The 12,719-nt window shown below is 46.1% G+C and overlaps 2 protein-coding genes across 21 annotated transcripts in view; one reads left to right on the top strand and one right to left on the bottom strand.

Moving 5' to 3' along the window:
- ZNF75A (zinc finger protein 75a) overlaps positions 1-12,719 on the bottom strand; it is a 68,714-nt gene that overhangs the window by 46,681 nt on the left and 9,314 nt on the right. For 4 of the 18 annotated variants that reach the window (XM_032257931.1, XM_032257932.1, XM_032257922.1 and 1 more), the window contains exons 1-5: positions 11,289-11,511; positions 8,097-8,617; positions 5,303-5,498; positions 4,194-4,285; positions 3,792-3,918 (exon numbers count right to left, since the gene is read on the bottom strand). In XM_032257931.1, the coding sequence (XP_032113822.1) occupies positions 3,792-3,918; positions 4,194-4,285; positions 5,303-5,498; positions 8,097-8,498 (817 nt within the window). In that variant the 5' untranslated portion in view covers positions 8,499-8,617; positions 11,289-11,511. The other 14 variants (XM_032257925.1, XM_032257924.1, XM_032257936.1 and 11 more) reach the window with 12 other exon arrangements.
- TIGD7 (tigger transposable element derived 7) overlaps positions 11,628-12,719 on the top strand; it is a 7,211-nt gene continuing 6,119 nt past the window's right edge. The window contains exon 1 of one of the 3 annotated variants that reach the window (XM_032257921.1): positions 11,628-11,685. The gene's annotated coding sequence lies outside the window, so the exon portion shown is untranslated. Of the gene's footprint in view, positions 11,686-11,749; positions 11,870-11,890; positions 12,099-12,719 lie in introns of those variants that run through there. The other 2 variants (XM_032257920.1, XM_032257919.1) reach the window with 2 other exon arrangements.

Below are 12,719 nucleotides of genomic sequence, written 5' to 3'. Positions count from 1 at the left end.
AAATAAACTTAAGATGGATCAATGAAAAGGATATACGGAATAGGAATCCAGTACATGTTCTCCCTCTTTTTTTTTTTCTCTCTCTCTCTTTTTTTTTTTTGAGACAGAGTTTGCTCTGTCACCAGGCCGGAGTGCAGTGGTATGATCTCAGCTCACTGTAACCTCCACCTCCCAGGTTCAAGCAATTCCCCTGCCTCAGTCTCCTGAGTAGCTGGGACTACAGGTGCATGCCACCACACCCAGCTAATTTTTGTACTTTAGTAGAGTCGGGGTTTCACCATACTGGCCAGGATGGTCTAGACTTCTTGACCTTGTTATCCACCCGCCTCAGCCTCCCAAAATGCTGGGCTTACAGGTGTGAGCCACTGCACCCAGCCCGCATATTGTCCCACTTTTGCCATCAATGCCCTATATCCAACCAAGAGGGAACCAAGCTCCAGAAGTTGCAGAGAATATAAGCTGGTCTTATCAACTCTCTAGGACTCAGCCTGAGTAAGAGCAGTTGTGGCGGAGCCAATGTGAAGGATGCTGGCTTGGGTATCATAAGCACAAATGATTGCCATTATAATTACAGTTACTTTTTATTTAGCCTTTATTCTTTAGCCACAGGCCCTGAACTAGAATAGATTTCTACTATTCCTATAGATTACTGGTTCACATGCAGGTAAAGGAAATAGACCAAAACCACTTAGTGAAATTTCTCTAATTATGGATTTCCAGGTATGAACCTCTGTCACTCATTAATTCAATAAACATGTATTGAGTGGCTATGGTGCATCAGGCACTGCTTGAGGCCTAGGGATATAGAAGTAAAGAAGACCCCTGATTTCATGGAGCTTACATTATAACTATTTAAGCTATTGATTGACTGTCAATCAATAAACAAAATAATGTCAGGGAGTCATAAATGTTTTTTTTTTTTTATTATGTGATAAATGTTTTAAAGAAAACTAAATCATGGTAAAAGAGTATTGTAAGATTCTGCTCCTGTGAAGCTATTTTAGATAAGGTTCTGCCAGGCGCGGTGGCTCACGCCTGTAATCCAGCACTTTGGGAGGCCGAGGTGGGTAGATTGCTTGAGGTCAGGAGTTCAAGATCAGCCTGGTCAACATGGTGAAACCCCATCTCTTTAAAAAAAAAAAAAAAAAGAAAAAGAAAAAAAAATAGATAAGGTTCTGTGGGCCACCTCTTTGAGAAAGTAATACTTGAGAAGAAACCTAAAAGTGAGTTTTGCCACATGGTCAAAAAGGGCTTTCCTTTGCAAGGCAAAGGAAAAGCAGAAATGAGCCTGCTGAGTTCAAGAAACAGAAAGGTGATCACTGTGGCTAAAGAGGACTAAGTGCACAAGGGCACCAGTAGCAAGACACATGGGCAGAGACGTTCGTAGAAACCAGACCATGGAGGGTCCTGAGGCCTTGGTAAGAAGTTTGGATTTTTTTCCAAATATTTTAAGAAGTATCCACAGGCTTCTGAAGCAAGGAAATGCAATGATCTGATTAGGTTTTCAAAAGATCAATCTGGCTTCAGTTTTCTACACAAATAACAGGCACCTTAGCTCCTCTTGTCTCAGTCCCAGGTGATTCCCAGGTGTGGGAGGACAAGAGCGCAGGCAGGGCCGCCTGTTAGAAAGCTATTGACATAGACCTGCTTCAAAAGGATACTGGCTTAGATCAGGATGCTAGCAGTGCAAGGGGCTGAAAGACGGTTGGAGTCAGGATATGTCAAAGTAGAGCTAAGAAAACATGCTAATAAATAAACAGTGGGGTATGATGGCAAGATCAGGGTAAAAGATGATAGTACTTTGTTTGCCCTGATCAACTGGATAATGGTGGTGCCCCATACTGAGATGGGAAAAACACGGAGAACGCTTAGGGAAAAGGAGAGGGTAGGGATCAAGATCTCTGTGTAGGATAAGGAGTGAGCATGTACATTTGGAAAAAGCTCCCCAGGTGATCTGGATACACTACCTACATCCTCCCCTACACCATCTAGTTGAGAATCAACCAGCTCCTAGAACAGTGAGACCCTCTTACAGGGGTTCATTCTCAGTAAGCTGAGAACAGATTACTCAACTTCTACACAAAAAGAAGGGAGAATCTTTACCTAGAGAGATGACAGTCTCATAGTTTTCCTGCATTACATCATTGTAGAGGGCCTTCTAAGTGTAATCCAGTAACTCCTATTCTTCCTGGGAAAAATGTATGGCCACTTCTTCAAAAGTCAAGAAACTCTAAAGAACAGAATGGTCTTCAGTTCTGAACTTGTCACTGCAGAAGCAGCCTAACTGGCTATGAACTGCATGGTAAGCCAGCCACTAAAGGAATTAACATGATTTTAAAAAACAAAGAGGAGAAGGCAGAAAAAAACGAGCCAAGGGATCAGCAAACAGCCCAGGAAGAACCCAGTTCCCTCTGGGCCAAGCCTAATTGTCCAGGGTAGAGCCTCTATGGCTAACATGCCTCAGGGCACATGCTGGGCACTGTGGGTCTTGGGCAGCAGGGAAAGGCAGATAAGGTCATGCTCGGGTAGGCCTACACTGCTGGAAAGCACAGCTCACCTGGGACTGAGGCAAGCGGAGCTCAGGTACAACTGTCTAGTCTTTAGTGTTTGTCTGCTCAGGAAAGACTAAAATCTGTTGAGCAGGTACAGCTGTGGGTGGAAGAGAGCCAGAGGACATTTCTTTCTGCCTATGAACATCCTTAGCTCATTTCTAAAATATAGAAGATCCAAATTTTTTCTGGAAAGATAGCACACCTTCTTAAAAGTGTATACGGTAACCAAAGTGGCCTTCTCTTTGTAAATTAGAACCAAGTGTCTACCAGCCCCTAGAACTGGTTCCCCAGATGATTAACTTTAGTTTTCATAAGTAAAGTTACTAAAAGGATAAATATGTGTTTTTTCCCCCCTGGCATAATATGAATTGTTCTGAGTTTAGCAAAACACAGAAGTACTCTGTTTGGAATGAAAATGAAGTACTCAAGGACCCCAGTGTGTCAAATAAAAGAAAACAGGAGAGTAAAAATGAACTCGACAAGTTCAAGTAACAGCAAGAAGACCAGCTAAGTGGATGGTGAGGACTGGGCAAGGGCTTGAGGAGCAGATGAGGGCCGGCAGGTGAATAGGAACCAGACTGTGCAGTGTCCTGGAGTACTGGTAAGATGAAACCTTTTTTTTTTTTTTCCCTGAATGTAAGTGACCACAGGCTTTTGGAGCAAGAAAATGTCATGATTTGATTAGGTTTTTAAAAGATCAATCTAGCTTCTGTGTAGCAAACAGGCTGGGGAGGGCATGAGGAGATGCAGGGGCACCTGTTAGAAAGCTACTAATGTAGGCCTGGTTCAAGTTGACATTAGCTTACACCAGGATGCTAACAATCAGAAAAGCTGAGACATGGCTGGAGTCAGGATATGTCAAAGTGGAGCCAAGAAAACACGCTAATGAATTAACAGTGGGGTGTGATGGCAACATGAGGGTAAAGGATGACTGTTACTTTGTTTGCCTTAAGCAACTGGATAATGGTTGTGCCCCTTACTGAGATAAGGAAGACATGGAAGAGAAAGTTTGGTGTATGAGAGAGCGAAGGGATTAAGAACTTCATACAGGATAAGCAATCAGGATGCGTACTTGGAAAAAGCTCCCCAGGTGATCTGCATACACATTACCTATACCCTCCCCTACACCATCTAGTTGAGAATCAACCAGCTCCTGGAACAGTGAGACCCCCCTCACTGGGATTCATTCTCAGCAAGCCAAGAATACTCAACTACATAAAGGGAAGGGAAAATCTTTACCTAGAGAGATGACAGTCTCATAGTTTTCCTGCATTACATCATTGTAGAGGGCCTTCTGAGTGGGATCCAATAACTCCCATTCTTCCTGGGAAAAATACATGGCCACTTCTTCAAATGTCAACAAGCTCTAAAGAAGAGAACGAACTTCAGCTCAGAAACCGTCACTGTACAGAAGCAGCCCAACCACCTGGCTATGAACTGCATGGTAGGCCAGCCGCTAAAGGAATTAACAGAACACAATTTCTTTTAAGTGAGAAGGCAGAAAAAAAAGGAGCCCACAGTCTGGGAGTTTTGCCCAGAGGAGAACACGTGGGGCTAACACATCTCTGAGCTCCTCCTGGGCAGCATGAATTGGGCATAGCAGAGAAACGTAGCCCTTAACAGCTGGAAAGCACAGCTCACCTGGGACTCAGGCAAGACGTGCTCAGGTGCCACTGTCCAATCTTTGGTGTTTGTCTGCTCAGGAAAGGTTAGAATCTGTTGAGTAGGCACAGCTGTGAGGGGGAAGAGCCAGAGGAAATCTCTTTTATCTATGAACATCCCAAGCTCATTTCTAAAATACCGATCCTGACTTTTTAAGTACAAATGGGACATGTGTGGTGTGTGTGATGCCTGAAGCGGCCTCTTCATAAATAAGAACAAATTATCGCCGGGCGTGGTGGCTCACGCCTGTAATCCCAGCACTTTGGGAGGCCAAGGCGGATGGATCACGAGGTCAAGAGATCGAGACCATCCTGGACAACATGGTGAAGCCCCGTCTCTACTAAAAATACAAAAAATTAGCTGGGCATGGCGGCGCGTGCCTGTAATCCCAGCTACTCAGGAGGCTGAGGCAGGAGAATTGCCTGAACCCAGGAGGCGGAGGTTGTGGTGAGCAGAGATCGCGCCACTGCACTCCAGCCTGGGTAACAAGAGCGAAACTCTGTCTCAAAAAAAAAAAAAAAAGAACGAATTATCTACCATCCCCTAGAACCAATTCCCCAGTTAACTGTTTCCTCAGTTTTTATGACAGAAATAAAAGGAAAAACTCTTTTTTCTCTCATATTTTTCTGAGGCAAAAATTAAAGGTATCTTAAATGAAGTACTCAGGGACTCCTGTGTATGGTAGGAGATGAAGTGTTTTGTCTTTTATTGTTTTTCCTGGTACACATTGTTTTCATTCTGCCACTAACAGCCCATCTGATCCCAATTCCTTCTGTATTTTATGAGGATAAGGTGGCCCCCAAGTCTTCCCACTACATTTCTTTCCTTCCTCTCCACTTTTCTAAGAAACAGAGTTCTCGATGTTGTTACCAAGAGTTCTGTGGTTTAGATATTTCTGTTCCCTAGGCCAACCCCCACTTACATCCACAGTTGGTATTTCTACTGCTGTCTGGAAGGACATCATAGTTGCTATCAAGGCTGGTTTTACAAATCCAGAGCAAGGTATTCAAAAAATGATCATGACATTTTGGCTGAATAAACTATTATCACAGCTTCCAGGAGGAGGAAATTATCATGAAGCTCCTTACCCCTCTCATATACAGGCTCAGTCTCTTTATGAGTATTCCTGCTCAGCTGTTCTTGCAGGCCCTGGTATGTTTTCCAAAATGCTTCATCTTGGGATACACCCACTGATTGGGACTCTTCTGGCTTCAGCCTGAAACTTGAGGCCTCTGCTGTTTCTCCCAAGAGCACTGTCTCTTTTCCCAGCTCAGGGACTGCAACCTAGAAATAATTCCCATCCTTGTTACCACACAACTTACTTTTGGTTTGTGGGGGTGGAGGCAGAGCAACAGGTGTACAGCCCACATTGTGGGAAGTATAAGACACAAAAGGAAATGACAAAAAGGCTTAAAGAGATATTGGGCCAACAATGTTCCACAAGTACCTATCCACAAATCTGAGAAAATTAGGGTAAAAGGAAACAAGCTCTGATGCCTGCCAGCCCTGGAACATAGCTGCTTCTACTCCACTGTATACGGTCCAGGTCAGGCCACTGGCAGGGTTGGGCAGGCCACTCATTCTAATGCTGCCTTGTCAGGCCTTTTCTCTTGACTTCAATCCCACAGTTGTGGTTTTCTAACTTCTAGTTTTCTCTAAAAAGTAAAGAAATGAATTTAAAACTTTTCCTTTCAGCTTGATTATCCCTAGAGTCAGGGAAGGTTTTCAGAGAATGGGGACAGAATGGAGAAAAGGGGCAAGAGAGAGGCTCCAATCTACCTCCAAATGATTTTGCCACCAAATATAGGTCCTGCCCTGTATTCTTCCCAGCAAACCTGAGGTCGGCAGATGTGTCACCACCCACCAAGGGCATACCCTGGCTCCCTACTTGTCAGCAGAGCAAAGGAACAACCATTAAAGGAAGGTAGTAGAGGTTTTCATCTACTGTAGGGAGGTCATCACCCCTCAGTGCATTTCTTCTCCTTGGCCATTCTGCTGTGATTTCTTTTTCCTATTTTTTCTTTTCTTTTGCAGTCTTCCCCTAGTTGTTTGATGATTTTTCCTTTTTTTTTTTTTTTTTTTTGAGACAGGGTCTGGCTCTGTCATCCAGGCTGGGATACAGTGGTGCAATCATGGCTCACTGCAGTCTCAACCTCTCTAGGCTCAGGTGATCCTCCCACCTCAGCCTCCCAAGTAGATAAGACTACAGGCACATGCCACCATGCCAGGCTAATTTTTGTATTTTTTGTAGAGACAGAACTTCACCATGTTGCCCATGCTGGATTTTTCCTAATTTTTAAAAACATGTTTTTTTGAGACTGCATCTTACTCTGTTGCACAGGCTGGAGTGCAGTGGCGCAATCTCGGCTCACTGTAACCTCCGCCTTCTGGGTTCAAGTGATTCTCCTGCCTCAGCCTCTTAAGTGGCTGGAATTACAGGTGCACAGCACCACACTTGGATAATTTTTATATTTTTAGTAGAGACGGGGTTTCATCATGTTTGTCAGGCTGGTCTTGAACTCCTGATCACATGATCCACCTGCCTCAACCACACAAAGTGTTGGGATTACAGGCGTGAGCCACCATGCCCAGCCTAAAACATTTTTAAAAGGGACAAGATCTCACTCTGTTGCCCAGGCCAGAGTACAATGTTGCAATCATAAGTCACTGCAGCCTCAAAATTCTGGGCCCAAGCAATCCTCTCACCTCAGCCTCCTGGGAAGCTGGGACAACACGTATGAGCCACCATGCCTGGCTTATTTTTTTTTTTTCATAGTGACGAGGTCACACTATGTTGCCCAGGCTGGTCTCAAACTGCTGGGCTCAAGTGATCCTTCTAGCTCAACCCCCAAAGTATTCAAAATACAGGTGTGAGCCACTGACCCTGGCCAATTTCTCCTTGTCTTTACATGTCATTGTTTTCCTATTCTCCTTCTTGTGGATCTGCTCTCTTTTTTTTTTTTGGGAGACAGGGTCTCACTCTGTCACCCAACCTGGAGTGCAGTGGTGCCGTCTCAGCTTACTGCAGCCTTGACCCCTCGGGCTCAGGTGATTTTCCTGCCTCAGCCTCCCAAGTAACTGGGATCAAAGGTGTGTGGCACCATGCCTGGCTAATTTTCATATTTTTTGTAGAGATGGGGATTCATCATGTTGCCCAGGCTGGTCTCAAACTTCTGGGCCTCAGGGGATCTGCCTGCCTCAGCCTCTTAAAGTGCTGAGATTACAGGTGTCAGCCACTGTGCCCAGCACCCTCTTTTTTTTTTTTTTTTTTGAGACAAAGTCTCGCTCTGTCACCTAGACTGGAGTGCAATGGTATGATCTTGATCTTGGCTCACTGCAACCTCTGCCTCCCAGGTTCAAGTGATTCTCCCTCCTCAGCCTCCAGAATAGCTGGGATTACAGGCACCAGTCATCACGCCCGGCTAATTTATTTATTTTTGTAGAGATAGGATTTCACCATGTTGTCCAACCTGGTCTTAAATTCCTGACCTCAGGTGATCCACCCATCTCAGCCTCCCAAAGTGCTGGGCTTACCAGTATGAGGCACTGTACCCAGCCTCCCTCTTTATTGTCTTTCATTCTGTTTCTAAATACTCAAGTCCTGTCTCTTTGGCCAAGCCAGACTAGGCCTATCACCCTCAATTCACCCTGGCTCCAAAGAGGGGAAAAAAGCAACTCTCTCTAAGGCCGGGGAAGTCTCTGCCACAATCTATGAAACCTGGGGAGTGACTTTCCTGTAAGCCTGTAGTTTCAAGTCCCACCTTAAGTGTCCTAAAAAAATCAGTGACCTAATTCATGTAATTTCTCAACTAAATGCCACCATCCCTACTATATCCACCTTCATCCTATTACACTGTACATGACAGGAATCTTTCTTCTCACCCCATTCCATGTTTGACCAGATTCCCTCTGCAAGTGTTCTATAAGAGCCACAGCCTCCTCAATCCTCTGTGGATGGTGCTTCTGTATCCGAGTCTGTGTCTCCCTGGGCAGAATAGTCAGGAACTGCTCTAGCACCACCAGTTCCAATATCTGCTCTTTTGAGTGGATCTCTGGCCTCAGCCATAGATGACATAATTCTTGAAGTTTGCTGACGGCCTCATGGGGTCCAGCTGCTTCATCATAGGTGAAGTTCCGGAAGTGCCAGCAAGAGCTCTTGGGATCAAGACTGTCCATTTGAGGAGATGTACTCTGATGGAAGCTCTCTCTTGCGGGCCCCTTGGTCTCCCACAGAGCCCTGATTTGAGGGTCCAAGTATGCAGCCACTTTCAGATCTACCTTCATCGTTCTGCTCTAGGAAGTTCTGTTCCTGTGTTAAGACACCTGACTGGTACCACCTTTGACAAATGAGATCCCGTCTAGTCTCGTACAAAAGCAGTAAAAGGATCTTCTTCCTAAAAGCACTGAGGACGGGGGAAAAAAAAGTACATATCAATAAGAAAGTCACGTGAACCTCATCACTTGCTGCTTATGAGGAGAATATGAACAGAAAAGGTGTCCTGCTTTCCCTTCAAAATCAACTAGCAGGCCCTTTTTTTTCCCCTCCTTTTCTACTATTCAGCTGAAGGACAGCACAAAAAAGACAAATGCTAGTGGACGACTGTCATGTTTATTTAAAAAAAAAAAAATTTAAGAAAGGTTGGTGGGTGAGAAAATTGGCACCCACTGGCAGAAAGGTGTTTTGGGATTTTCCAAGGATTTAACTGGTGTGCCTCCTATCCCATTTTCCCCATAAGGAAAGAATAGGAGAAAATGAGGTTAGGAGAACATTCTTAGATTCTGTTAAATTTTAACAGATCATCTCAGTCTGTCTCTATTAACAGGAGTACAACTTTTATGACCCATCATCCTCTTGTGAAGATGGAAGCCTTCAATTTACAAATACTTTGAGCCAGGTGAAGTGGCTCACCCCTGTATTCCCAGCACTTTCAAAGGCCAAGGTGGAGGATCGCTTGAGCCCAGGAGTTTTGGACCAGCCTGAGCAACATAGCAAGACCCTGTCTCTATAAAAAACAAAAACAAAAACAAAACAAACAAACAAACAAAAGCCAGGATGGTAGAGCACATCAGTAGTCCTAGTTCAGGAGGCTGAAGTGGGAGAATCGCTGGAGCCCAGGAGTTCAATGGTGCAGTGAGCCACGATCTCATCACTACACTCCAGCCTTGGTGTCAGAGCAAGACTTTAACGTAAAAACTAAAAATAAAGGCACCTTTAAGAACATTTCAGATTTTCCATTGCAGGAATTCAGACAAAAGAGCTGAGATAGTGAGACCAAAATACAGTAGTACCCTCTATCCAAGGGGGGTTTCAGTACATTCTGTGAATGCCTAAAACCAATGACAGCAGCTAACTGCACTATACTATTTTCCTATGTATACGTAACTATGATAAAGTTCAATTTATAAATTAGGTACAGTAAGAGATTAACAATAATTAAACCCTGTATGTAATAAGAGTTATTTAAGCCGGGCGCGGTGGCTCAAGCCTGTAATCCCAGCACTGTGGGAGGCCGAGGCGGGTGGATCACAAGGTCAAGAGATCGAGACCATCCTGGTCAACACGGTGAAACCCCGTCTCTACTAAAAATACAAAAAATTAGCTGGGCATGGTGATGCGTGCCTGTAATCCCAGCTACTCAGGAGACTGAGGCAGGAGAATTGCCTGAACCCAGGAGGCGGAGGTTGCGGTGAACCGAGATCGCGCCATTGCACTCCAGCCTGGGTAACAAGAGCGAAACTCCGTCTCAAAAAAAAAAAAAGAGTTATTTAAAACTGGCCAGGCGTGGTGGCTCATACCTGTAATGCCAGCACTTTGGGAGGTTGAGGTGGGTGGATCACCTGAGGTCAGGAGTTCAAGAACAGCCTGGTCAACATGGTGAAACCTCTTTTCTACTAAAAACACAAAAATTAGCGAGGTGTAGTGGTGTGGGCCTGTAGTCCCAGCTACTCAGGAGGCTGAGGCAGGAGAATCGCTTGAACCCTGGAGTCAGATGTTGTAGTGAGCTGAGATCGCACCATGGCACTACAACCTGGGCAGCAAAGCCAGGCTCCATCTCAAAAAAAAAAAAAAAGTTATTTAAAACTTCTCAACTGTTTATTTCTGGAGTTTTCCATCTAGAATTTTTGGAACAGCAGAGAGCGGGTAACTGAAACCCAGATAAAGTGGGGAGTGAGGGGGCATACCACACAAGGAAGGTAAAAAAAATTGCCTATTTTCATACACTGCCTCCCAAGTAAACAAGATGCTCAGCATTCTTCTTTGCAAGACACATAAAGATGAGATGATTTAGACGAATTTTTAAGTGTGCTTAATTGATCTGAAGAAAATTACAAAATATTAAGTTGTAAAAAAGGGTATGTGGTTTACAAAATATCAAGTAGTTTAAAAAAAAACCCACAATATTTGTGTTTTGTTGCTATTTGTTTACAAAACATTAACTCAAATGGGAGTTGTTAACGACGAAAGTGAAACCTTCTGCTGACTTTATATTTCTCCAAAGGTCATTTAGACTTCCAAATTGGGCTGAAGAGAGCCGTGAGTCTCACTTTTCCTGAGGTGAGCCAGCAGAAACGGCACCGAAATTCTGCCCAGGATGCCACCGATATTCAAAGTGGCCAGTTCCTTGCCGCCCGCCCCTGCTCCGGAAGCACGGAGACACTTCCTATGTTTCTGCATCAGCAGAAGCTGCTAGCCCTGAGGCTCAACCACCCGCATAACATCTGCCGGACAAGGAAAAGCCGGCGGAGGCGGGAAAGGGTCTCCGACAGCAGCTGCAGAAACTGCTGCCCGCCAGCACTTGGATTCGCCACAGCCTACGTCTGCGACAGCCGTGCCCGTGGGCACTGGGCAAGCAGGCAGTGTCCCAGCGGGCTTCGGCCGCGCCTCTGGGCTGTGGCTGCGAAAAACGGGGAGAAAACAGCTTCCCGAGCCCGACAGTAGCCCGCCTCAAGCTCCAGCCCCGCGGCCCGTAAGCGCCGCGGCCGCCGTCAACGGAAGAAGGCTGCCTCCCTACAGCCGCCGGCGTTTCAGAGGCTCCAGGGCTGAAGCCATGGGGGAAGCCGCTTCTCGGTTACCTCGGGCACCTCGGCTTCAGTGGAGGCCGCTCCTCGCTTTCTGAGGCTCAAACACACCCCGCCGCCCGGAAGGCCACCGATTTGAACAGCGCAACCGCAGGCGCACCGCTGCCCTGTCCAGGGGCGGAGGCCGAGCACTGGCCGGAAGCAGAAGTGACTCTTTCCGAGGGCGCGCGCAGGCCCGCCCCCTGGCTGAGGTGGCTGAGCCCGGCCTACTTCCTCGCCGGAGAAGCTGCCGCCAGCCCCGGAGGCGGGGAAGGGTTAATGCTACAGAGGCTGCAGACCCGCCGAAGCCTAGAGAGGGCCTTGCACGGGCTCGCCAGGTGGTTGTTGCCGTCGCGCGGACGCGTCTGTTGCGTGGCTGTTGGGCGGTGTCTGGTCCCCGGAGCCTCGCCGGGTAAGGGTCGCCGCCCAGCTGCGCGCGCCACGCCCTTGGCCTTCCAACGGCCCGCCCAGCGGGGAAGAGGCATTTTGTCCCGGTCAGGCCACTCGCTAGGTCAGAAACAACGGCCCCCGAGGCTTTTGTACCGTTTTCTAGGTCTCGTGACGCATTCCTCACAGCTATTTTTTTTTCTTGTGAGGTAGGTTTGAACCTGTGAAATAGCTTTTTTCTATCTCTCCTTGACAGAGAAACGGAGATCTAAAAAGTGACTTGTTGAGGATCACATACCTCAGCAGTGGCGGCTGCTAACTGGAAATAGCTCTCCTGTTGGCCTATCTTCTGCTTTTTCCACTCCAGTATTCCTCCCTGGAAAATGAGAACCTTGTTTTCATCTTGTATCTCAGGCAACGCCTAACATAGTCACCTGGGTAAGATAGGCATTCCACACATATTTACTGAATCATAGTTATAAGAATCTGAGTGTTTTGGGTGTTCGGTGATCTCTGAATTGTCCGTTTTTGTCATGTCAGTCTGTACCTGTCGAGGGATTATTAAGCCCAATATGAGTGATTTCCGAATTACCAGTTTTTGTAATGTCAGCCTATACCAGACAAGGGAATATGTATTAAGTGTATGTGTAGCCAATGTTACAAAGTTGAATAAGACGTCTTTGTCTTTAAGCAATCTGTTGAAAGGACTGAGGCAATTTCATGAATATCAATAACACAGTGTAAGAACAGTACATAGCCGGGCGCGGTGGCTCACGCCTATAATCCCAGCACTTTGGGAGGCTGAGGCGGGTGGATCACGAGGTCAAGAGATCGAGACCATCCTGGTCAACATGGTGAAACCCCGTCTCTACTAAAAATACAAAACATTAGCTGGGCATGGTGGCACGTGCCTGTAATCCCAGCTACTCAGGAGGCTGAGGCAGGAGAATTGCCTGAACCCAGGAGGCGGAGGTTGCGGTGAGCCGAGATCGCGCCATTGCACTCCAGCCTGGGTAACAAGAGCAAAACTCCGTCTCAAAAAAAAAAAAAAAAAAAAAA

Source organism: Sapajus apella, unplaced genomic scaffold (genome assembly GCF_009761245.1).
Source record: "Sapajus apella isolate SASKATOON/1434 unplaced genomic scaffold, GSC_monkey_1.0 scaffold99, whole genome shotgun sequence".
Lineage (NCBI taxonomy): Eukaryota > Metazoa > Chordata > Mammalia > Primates > Cebidae > Sapajus > Sapajus apella.
The sequence above is the reverse complement of the archived record's forward strand: the minus strand, read 5'-3'. Positions and strand labels throughout refer to the sequence as shown.